Genomic DNA, 10,794 nt, shown 5'->3' on the forward strand with positions numbered 1-10,794 from the left:
GCCAACGGTGGTATCATGAGTCCTGCGGAGAGCTCAATAGACTTATGGATGACGATGACTTCATCTGTCTTGGATGTGTTCACTGAAGTTGTTAAAAGGTGGTAAAAGGATGTAGGCTTAATGAAAGTTCCATTCATTGAATGTAGAGTGAAGTTTACAATTTTACAATTTTTGCATTAGTTCCAGAAATGCATTTTTAAAAAATCCTTCCAAGTATTAATTAATTGAAGGTCTCCGTTGTTGTATTTTGCGCTTCATAATGCGCCACACATTTTCAATGCATATATTCTGGTTTTATTTACGTTTTACACAACGTCCCAACTTCATTGGAAATGGGGTTGTATTTCTCATGCTCATTTTAACCATAAAATAGTGTCCCACTTTCCCTAACAAAGTGTCCCACTCAACCTGATGGCTTCCAGTTTGCTGAAGAGGGTGTCAGATGGTGTTTAAAGATGAACAGTTTGTTAATAAATACATAATTTGGGAAAATTTCACCATAGTGGCCTTCATTACAATCTATTTAAACAAAACACATATAATATTAATACATTCTAACTGATTTAGGTTGTTTAAAATGCAATTTACCAAAAAGTGTCCCACTTTACCTGACTTCACCCTACCGTCACTCACAGCCGCTCGCACGTGTTTTGCGCATGAGCCGCACGCAGCCCAAAATAAGTTAATCGACAGCATTAATCGTCAGCATCTCTTATCGACAATTAATCGACCATCGATTAATCATTGGCATCCCTAATTTAAAGTGTTTTTTGTTCTCTGTAGAAAGAAGAAAAAGAACATACAATAAAAATGCTGAAAACTGTGGTTATGAAAGGTGTTAGTTTTGTATTAGGGTTTGTTGTTTCCACCACAAGAATTATAGGCTATTTAAGCATGTTTCCGAACCTTGGTACCTTCAGCTTTGCATTTTGTTTGTCTCCCCAATTAAACACACCTGATTCAAATGACGTGTCAGATTAAAAAGGACATCCAGGATATGTACTGTTATTATGGATATTAAAAATATTTACTAGAGGATTTTGACATGGCAAACCAACAAATGTTTCTGAAGAGACTACAGATGTGGCACGTATTGACTTCGAGATTTATTTTTCAGAGAGAAGGTTAATCACTGTCCCATTTCAATCACAGTTCTTTTAAAATGTAAACAGTATCAAGTATCAATCACAAACAGACTGCATTATTTCTTCTGCTCCACATCCGCCACTCATTTTTTTCACTCGTTTCCCTCCTCCACCTCTTCTCCAGGGAACGGTTCAGTCTCCTGCCACAGTCTTGGAGAAGTAATGCCGATCACACAGCAAGCGATTCTCTCCCCAGTATTCCCACTGAGTTTGCTCTCCTCATCCGACCCCAGTCCCAGATCATCCTCCTTCTCATAAACCACCACCGCACGTCCCAGAACGGAATGACCCCCGAACAGCTTGGCCTCCGGGAGCCTCAGGAATTTCCCTATAACTCCTTGCTCGGAAACAAAGTTGCCCAGGTCTCCGGGATGACCGGGATGGTCGACCGCCTGCGGATTGTAGTGAGCACCAGCAGTGACGCACCCTTGACTGAGGTCTCCGTACTGATGGATGTGGATGGCGCGCGCTTGCTGATCATCGGCAGGCAAACCATGGAGGTTGATTTTTACTTCTAGAGTTCCATCGGGAAAGATCTGCTTGAAAAGCACCTGCCCAAGGATCTCTGGCTGGCTGGGTGGTAAATTAGGGACGGGAGTTACTTCACAAGTGCCGTAGATTGTGTTGTTGAACTCCACGACTTCTGGCTTTGGAGCTTCGACGATCTCAAGAACAGGATTGTCAGAGAACACTCCACTTTGAATATGCAAAGCCAGCAATAGAGGAAGCTGTAGGATGATTTTCTCCATGTTGCCGTTTAAAGCCTAGAATGAAGAGTGGAATCAGTGAAATCATGCAGTTTTAGGAATGTAGTATTTTTGATAGAGGTGCAAGTCAAGAAAACTTCTAGCGAGTGCATCATAGTTCTCAGTTTTGTTCTCTTTAGGCAAATTTCAAAGCTTTCTTCCAGGGAGCATTGTGAGGGGAAGCTGCAGTAGCTTGAAATAGCACAGCCAGATTAGATTGCATTAAGGGCATAACAGCACAACCGTTAATTTTGGATTGCGGTGTACACTTGTGAAAAACAAACGCGCTTTATAATGAATGTGCACTTGTAGTGTGCTTCAAATCTTTCAAAACCTGTACTTGCAGATAATATAAAATTAATGAAATCAGTCCACTTAAGTTAAGACACTCAAGTACACTTTTAAAAAGTGAGCCAATAATGTTAAGTTTAGTTACTTCAAAGTAGATTTTAAATTTGATTAAGTTTTAATATTTTGTTGTGCACATCGATCGCTTACTCATCACATCAAACCTTGCAAATTATTATTGTTCTACTTTGTTCTCAAATTGTTAATGTTAACATCAACATTGCGGGACTACGTGTATAAACTAGTGTGAATTAGCGTTTAGTAGATTTCAGTTTCTGTACAGTCTCTAATTGTCATACCATTCTAATTTCATATAAAGGAATTTTTCTTTTAAACCAACTAATACTCCTTAGAACTGGTTCTTTTTGAAATATATTTCTACTTCAAGTCTTGTGTAATCCCACGTATCTTTAAAACTGGAATGTAATCTAATTTCAGACATTTACATGCGTTTCATTAACATAATACTTTCTGGATTACAATCCGCCATCAAAATGAGAAGTTTAATTATTCCAGCTGCTGCATCCTCACATGAGATATAGAATTGAGATATTGCCTACCAATAAGGGACTCCTTTGTGTTTACAGACGTGACTTAATGACGCAAAGACGAACGGCGGCGTGCTCATATTTCCCGCGAAAATCTGTGTACCACTCAAATTAGAAAACATTACTACAAGTTTACAGTTGTGAATCGGGCCAAAGTAAGGAGATAGTTTTGAACACTGGCTGGTTATGTACGTGCCCAAAAATTGATTTCGGATAATTGTTAAACAAAAAGTTACGGACTGCAGATTTTTATTTATATGCAGCTTTAAGAAAGATTTTATATATAAGTCAATAATTAGTGATACCTAATGATATATTAAACATATCGTGAGAAATTCAGCTATATCTCCCAGACCCACATACATTGCATACGGTCCTTACACTTATATTATACCTGAATTACACTGAAAAGCACTGTAAGCGCTTTTAAATGTGTGTTTTACCTGTGTTTGTGTGATATTGTTCTGGGTCGGAGGAGGCGGCGGCGAATCAGAGCGCTTCTTCTTTTATCTCCGCGAGTCACCCGGAAGAGGACCGTGTGAGGTCATATGACCGATATAAAAGGATGCTTTACTCAAATGTCTTTCTGCAGGTAGATCAAGTAAACGTGTAGCTGTAGTGCTGTGAACGAGTCCAAACACTGTCTTCACCGACCCAGAACAATATCACACAAACACAGGTGAGAGAGACATTTAAAATCTTTTACATTGCGTTTCAATGTAATTCAGGTATAATGTAAGTGTAATATCTGTATGCAAGTAACGTTACTGTTATGTATGTATGTGTGTAAAGTAACGTGTTCGATATTATTTACGGGAGATAAAGGAGTCGATTGAACACTGAGAATGAGCAACGTGTGTGGGAAAACCATAAGTTTGGAATCGAGCCAAAAAAAGATTTTCGACACTAGATGGTGGGCTAGAACATAGTCCAAGAATAATTTAAGAAAATGCAAGTAGAATTGCTTGTGATAAACTGTTGCAGTGTCTTTTGTAACTGGTAGTGAGCTGTTGCTGATGCCAGACTTACCTGCCGACCCCTGCCCTACGGTCTCGTGCACTTAAAAGACATTGTAAGTCCGCAAGTGCAGTGTTTCATTTGGCGGTTGGCGGTGCCTATGGCAAGCCATTTTAACATTTAAAACTTTTGTTTTGACTATCCACAAATATAATTTCGGATAGTCACAATTGTAATTCCAGATATCTATATTGCAATTATGACTCGTCGTAATTGGAATTAAGATATCTGCAATGTGATTACTACTAGTCATAATCTTCCAGTGACTTCCATTGGAAAAATATTTTCGGATATCTTCAATTGCGTTTTGACTAGTTGTAATGCCAATTCAAGATATCTTTAAATATGATTTGACTAGTCAAAATACAATTTAAGATATCTTTAATTCCACATTTTTAAAGATATCCAAAATACATTTATAACTGCAATTCATTTATGACTAGTCAAATTAGTTGTAGATATCTTGAATTGGAATTATGACTAGTCAAAACCCATTTAAAGATATCTGCCACTTAGTTATGCAAATCCCAATCAGATTTGACTAGGAAGAACTAGATTTAGAGATATCTGCATTTAGCTTTGTGACTAGGCGTAATTGCAATGTAGATATCTGGAATTAACCATTTGACCAGACAAAATGTTTATAGATATCTACAATGTGCATGCAAATACACCTTTGTTGAGCTCCACCTTAATCATTATTTAACCAATCCTAGCTTGGAATCTGTTGTCATTCGCAGTTTTATCTAAGAGTTGTATAATAAAGGTCCTGCGTCTTTGGGTGATTTTTTTTTTTTTTTTTTTTTAAACCATTTTATACAGAAGTAATTCAAAAGTATGGAGAAAAAAAAAATAGCTGGAGCATGTGTAAAAGTGGTAGGCTATACAGGCAGGACTTAAATGGGGTTTTGTCCTGGTTTATATCGTAATGTTGAGACGTGTGTGTGTGTGTGTGCTGCGGATTAAATTGTTAGGCTTTATTTACAAACGAACACATGCTTAAGCCTTATGTCAGCCGTTGCAACATTTGATATAATGGTAAGAATCAGTGTCTATTTAAGTGCAAGCCTGCCTTGTTGTCAGAGACTACTTGCACTATCCGCCACCAACATGATTAGGATAGTTAACACTAAACGACGCTGAATCAGCATCAGTTGTAGTGGATAAGTGGTTAAAGTGTGCTTCCCTGAGTTTGCGTCAGCCTCTTGCAAATTTTTTTTTTTCTCCTTTTTCAAATCTCATATCGTATCGGAAAGGCATTTATTTTCAATAAAAATTAAGGAAATAATTAAGAAGTTGAAAATAGATATTGTGTAGGGAGGGCTTTATTGTCCCAGTAAGGTGGCATCCATTTAAAAATTTGAGTTAAAATGATCATTAACACTCACTACGTTATTGTGTACTGTTTTTATAATGTAATACAATAATGAGGTGCAGATAATTGCCACTTTTTGAAATAAGTAGTATAAATAGCAGAAAATCTTGCTATTTTAAGTTTAAATATAATCTATAGCTATTTGCACCTAGTGCAAATAGCTGCTGCCTAAAAGAATACATTGGCGCTCATCACTGAACACAGCAGAATATCATCATCATGGATCTCTTTCTATAATACAATACTCCCACCTTGTGGGCTATTTATGGAAGCTCGTTTCCGCCACTAAATAAAGAAATTAATAAAGAAATGGCAACTTTTTCTCGCATTGTCTATATATTGCAATTCTGAGAAAAAGTCAGTATGAATGGTAAGATAAAATCTGCAAATTAGGCCTACCTTTATTTTTATTTTTTTTTAATTGTCTACCTTGTTTTTCATTGTCTAAATAATAAATAAATTCCGACGAGCAGTTTGTGGGTTTTTTTTCTTCTGCCTTTATTGAACATTACACTGCATTTGGTCTATTTTGCAACATGATTTGATTAAAACACCGTGCTATACACGCATGCACGGTGGAGAACTTTTACCACACAAGGCTGCATCCAGATTTATTTATTAGCACTTCATCAAGTAGCTTTTCTCTCTGTGACAACAAAAGCAGACTTTTATTATGTTGTTAGCAGTTAGCAGAGTAGGTGGGGAGGAGCCGCGTAAATTTATTCTGACGTCACACAACAGCATTTCGACTAGGAGCAATTGCATTTCAAATATCTTAAACTATAATTGTGACTAGTCGAAATTAAATTAGAGATCTCTTATTACATTTGGGGATGTATGACGTGTCTATTGAAGATATCTATAAAGTAATTACAGATATCTTAAATGGAGTTTTGACTAGTCATAAAGTATTTAGAGATCTCTAATCCGATTTCTTACTAGTGCAATTATTGCAGATATCTCTAGTTGTCATTGTGACTAGTCGAATTACAATTGTGACTATCCAAAATTATATTTATGGATAGTCAAACCAAGTTTTAAATACTTTTTATTCCACCAGTCAGATTTTCCTACCAGGTTTACTGCGCACGCGGACATCAATATTGTGTCCTTTTTCTCATGCTGAACAACAAATGTATCTGCATTACTGTAAGGGTAGGTTTAGGGTTGTGGTAGGTGTAGACGTTAACAAACCATAACTTTACAGGTAGCATTTTTCGTTGTCTAATAGTACTACCCACTGTTTTAATGTTAGGTAACAAAATCTGACCGGTAGGACAAATCGACAGAACACCGGCTGTTGCCATCTTGGCAGCATGTCACACCTGGATAAAGAGGCGGGAGCGGGTTGCTGAAACCACGCCTACCTATCTCAATGGTGGTGACAGCAGCAGCAATCCACCTGTCACTCAAGTGGCCACGCCCTTAATTATGCAGAAATTTAAGGTCCCCTGAAGTACCTTGAAACCAAGCGGCAACCTCCTGCTCTCTCGTGAAGCCAACAAGGAAGTGACAAACTCATTCGTCAACTGGCCGCTAGAGGCTCAATCCCATAGACTCCCTATGTTAACATGCCCAACTTTACAGAAGAAAGAACATGTTTACAGCCTAGTACAAAAAATTGTCTATATAGCTAATTTTGCCCTTCATGACAACTGGGAGGGGATTTATTATTATTATTATTATTATTATTATTATTATTATTTTAAAATAACTCCCCTATTTAAATTATATTAAGCCTATTATATTAAGTTCTGCATAATTAAGGACGTGGACACTTGAGTGACAGGTGGACTGCAGCGGTTTGCCCATTTTCGATGATCTGGGAGTGACGCGTGGTGACGCACTGTCAAGATGGCGATGGCCCGCTCTGCCCACTTTGAGCTTCAAAAACACTCTTCAGAAAACTACGGGTGACGTCACGGACACTACGTCCATGTTTTTATATGGTTTATGCTTGAAACACGCAGCGTTATTCTATGTGGTGACGTAATTTCAACTGAAACAGGAAGAGAGGACGGGACAATTGTCACTGTTTTGGAGCACAGTGCCTTATAGATAACCTTAAGACTAATATATTGATACTAATTTTAATTTCATGGGGACTTTAAGGCTTAATATAATTGATTTTATCTAATCTGGCTGTGCTATTTCAAGCTAATGTAGCTTCCCCTCACAAAGCTCCCTGGAAGAAAGCTTGACTTGCACCTCTATCAAAAATACTACATTCCTAAAACTGCATGATTTCACTGATTCCACTCTTCATTCTAGGCTTTAAACGGCAACATGGAGAAAGTCATCCTACAGCTCCCTCTGATATTGCTGGCGTTGCATATTCAAAGTGGAGCGTTCTCTGACAGTCCTGTTCTTGAGATCGTCGAAGCTCCAAAGCCAGAAGTCGTGGAGTTCAACAACACAATCTACGGCACTTGTGAAGTAACTCCCATCACTAATTTACCACCCAGCCAGCCAGAGATCGTTGGGCAGGTGCTTTTCAAGCAGATCTTTCCCGATGGAACTCTAGAAGTAAAAATCAACCTCCATGGTTTGCCTGCCGATGATCAGCAAGCGCGCGCCATCCACATTCATCAGTACGGAGACCTCAGTCAAGGGTGCGTCACTGCTGGTGCTCACTACAATCCGCAGGCGGTCGACCATCCCGGTCATCCCGGAGACCTGGGCAACTTTGTTTCTGAGCAAGGAGTTATAAGGAAGTTCATGAGGCTCCCGGAGGCCAAGCTGTTCGGGGGTCATTCCGTTCTGGGACGTGCGGTGGTGGTTCATGAGAAGGAGGATGATCTGGGACTGGGGTCGGATGAGGAGAGCAAACTCAGTGGGAATACTGGAGAGAATCGCTTGCTGTGTGATCGGCATTACTTCTCCAAGACTGTGGCAGGAGACTGAACCGTTCCCTGGAGAAGAGGTGGAGGAGGGACACGAGTGAAAAAGATGAGTGGCGGTTGTGGAGCAGAAGAAATAATGCATTCTGTTTGTGATTGATACTTAAATTTAAGAACTGTGATTTGAAATGGGACAATGATTAACCTTCACTCTGAAAAATAAAGCTCAAAGTCTATACATGCCACAGTTGTAGTCTTTTCAGAAACATTTGTTTGCCAGTCAACTTCTCTAGTAAATACGTAAATATTTTTAATATCCATAATAAAAGTACACATCTTAGACCTCTTTCTAATCTGACAGATTAATTTCAAGTCTTGGAGTTTCTTCTGATACCTGATTCAACTCTTCAGGTTGTTTAATTGGGGAGACAAACAAAATGTGCAATGCTGAAGGCACTAGCGGCACCAGGATTTTTATTGTAGGTGGGTCTCCAGAAAACTGGATGGGCTGATACCTGATAGCCCCCCCCCCCCCCCCCCCCCCCCCCCCAGGTTTCCCTTCATCTGTTCCAGCACTTTTCTGCGGCACAGAAGACAGCAACTTGTATCGCTGTGCTCAGCTCAGTGCTGAAGCAGACAAAGAAAAATAATCACTCACTACTCATAGGCCTGGGCCAAAATGGGTGGGCCCGGACCTATAATTGTAGCGCTGTGGCTGGCTGAAGGTACCAAGGTTAGGAAACATGCTTAAATGTATAAATATAATTCTTGTGGTGGAAACGAACATATTAATACAAACCCGATTCCTAAAAAGTTGGGACACTGTACAAATTGTGAGTAAAAAAGGAATGGAATAATTTACAAATCTCAAACTTATATTTTATTCACAATAGAATATAGATAACATCAAATGTTAAAAGTGAGACATTTTGAAATGTCATGCCAAATATTGGCTCATTTTGGATTTCATGAGAGCTACACATTCCAAAAAAGTTGGGACAGGTACCAATAAGAGGCTGGAAAAGTTAAATGTACACATAAGGAACAGCTGGAGGATCAATCTGCAACTTATTAGGTCAATTGGCAACATGATTGAGTATAAAAAGAGCCTCTCAGAGTGGCAGAGTCTCTCAGAAGTCAAGATGGGCAATGGATCACCAATTCCCCCAATGCTGCGGCGAAAAATGGAGCAATATCAGAAAGGAGTTTCTCAGAGAAAAATTGCAAAGAGTTTGAAGTTATCATCTACGGTGCATAATATCATCCAAAGATCCAGAGAATCTGGAACAATGTGTGTTAAGGGTCAAGGCCGGAAAACCATACTGGATGCCCGTGATCTTCGGGCCCTTAGACGGCACTGCATCACATACAGGAATGCTACTGTAATGGAAATCAAAACATGTGCTCAGGAATACTTCCAGAAAACATTGTCGGTGAACACAATCCACCGTGCCATTCGCCGTTGCCGGCTAAAACTCTATAGGTCAAAAAAGAAGCCATATCTAAACATGATCCAGAAGCAGGCGTTTTCTCTGGGCCAAGGTTCATTTAAAATGGACCGTGGCAAAGTGGAAAACTGTTCTGTGGTCAGACGAATCAAGTTATTTTTGGAAAACTGGGACGCCATGTCACCCGGACTAAAGAGGACAAGGACAACCCAAGTTGTTATCAGCGCTCAGTTCAGAAGCCTGCATCTCTGATGGTATGGGGTTGCATGAGTGTGTGTGTGGCATGGGCAGCTTACACATCTGGAAAGGCACCATCAATGCTGAAAGGTATATCCAAGTTCTAGAACAACATATGCTCCCATCCAGACGTCATCTCTTTCAGGGAAGAACTTGCATTTTCCAACATGACAATGTCAGACCAAATACTGCATCAATTACAACATCATGGCTGCGTAGAAGAAGATCCGGGTACTGAAATGGCCAGCCTGCAGTCCAGATCTTTCACCCATAGAAAACATTTGCCGCATCATAAAGACGAAGATGCGACAAAGAGGACCTAAGACAGTTGAGCAACTAGAAGCCTGTATTAGACAAGAATGGGACAACATTCCTATTCCTAAACTTGAGCTTCTTGTCTCCTCAGTCCCCAGACGTTTGCAGACTGTTATTAAAAGAAGAGGGGATGCCACACAGTGGTAAACATGGCCTTGTCCCAACTTTTTTGAGATGTGTTGATGCCATGAAATTTAAAATCAACTTATTTTTTCCTTAAAATGATAAATTTTCTCAGTTTAAACATTTGATATGTCATCTGTTGTATTCTAAATGAAATATTGAAATTTGAAACTTCCACATCATTGCATTCGGTTTTTATTCACAATTTGTACAGTGTCCCAATTTTTTTGGAATCAGATTTTACAAAACTAACGTCTTTCTGCATATTTATTGTATGTTCTTTTTCCGTCTACAGAGGGGAAAAAACACTTAAATATCAAGAAATGGCTAAAAACATATTTCATTATCATTTGACCCTCTAACACTTGCACTCTATTCTATTTCTATTCTTTAAAAAAAAGAGTCTCTAACACTAGCGTTCTCTGTTCTTTCTATTCTTTTGACTTGTTTTATTTTTATCATAAAAAACCCTCTAAAACTAGCGTTCCCTATGTTCTTTTTCTATTCTATACTTTTCTTTTTTATCTCATGTGTGTATACTGTATATATAAAAACATAAACCTTGCTATATGTACTGCATTAGGCTAACCAAGACTTGTCAGCACTTGCGTATTATTGCCCTTTTGTTGATTTTGATTGCTTCTATTGTCTT

At 38.9% G+C, this 10,794-nt stretch overlaps 1 protein-coding gene and 1 pseudogene across 1 annotated transcript; one reads left to right on the forward strand and one right to left on the reverse strand.

The window, feature by feature from the left end:
• Positions 1 to 1,111: 1,111 nt before the first annotated feature.
• Positions 1,112 to 3,351, reverse strand: LOC122145696 (extracellular superoxide dismutase [Cu-Zn]-like). Its single transcript, XM_042761154.1, has 2 exons — positions 3,231 to 3,351; positions 1,112 to 1,909 (listed from the first exon to the last, which is right to left on the reverse strand). The coding sequence occupies exon 2, from the start codon at positions 1,892 to 1,894 to the stop codon at positions 1,238 to 1,240; it is 657 nt and encodes a 218-aa protein (XP_042617088.1). The 5' UTR covers positions 1,895 to 1,909; positions 3,231 to 3,351; the 3' UTR covers positions 1,112 to 1,237.
• On the forward strand, positions 3,330 to 8,262 carry LOC109074293 (annotated as a pseudogene).
• The last annotated feature ends 2,532 nt before the right edge of the window (positions 8,263 to 10,794 follow it).

This window comes from Cyprinus carpio, chromosome A7 (assembly GCF_018340385.1).
Source record: "Cyprinus carpio isolate SPL01 chromosome A7, ASM1834038v1, whole genome shotgun sequence".
Lineage (NCBI taxonomy): Eukaryota > Metazoa > Chordata > Actinopteri > Cypriniformes > Cyprinidae > Cyprinus > Cyprinus carpio.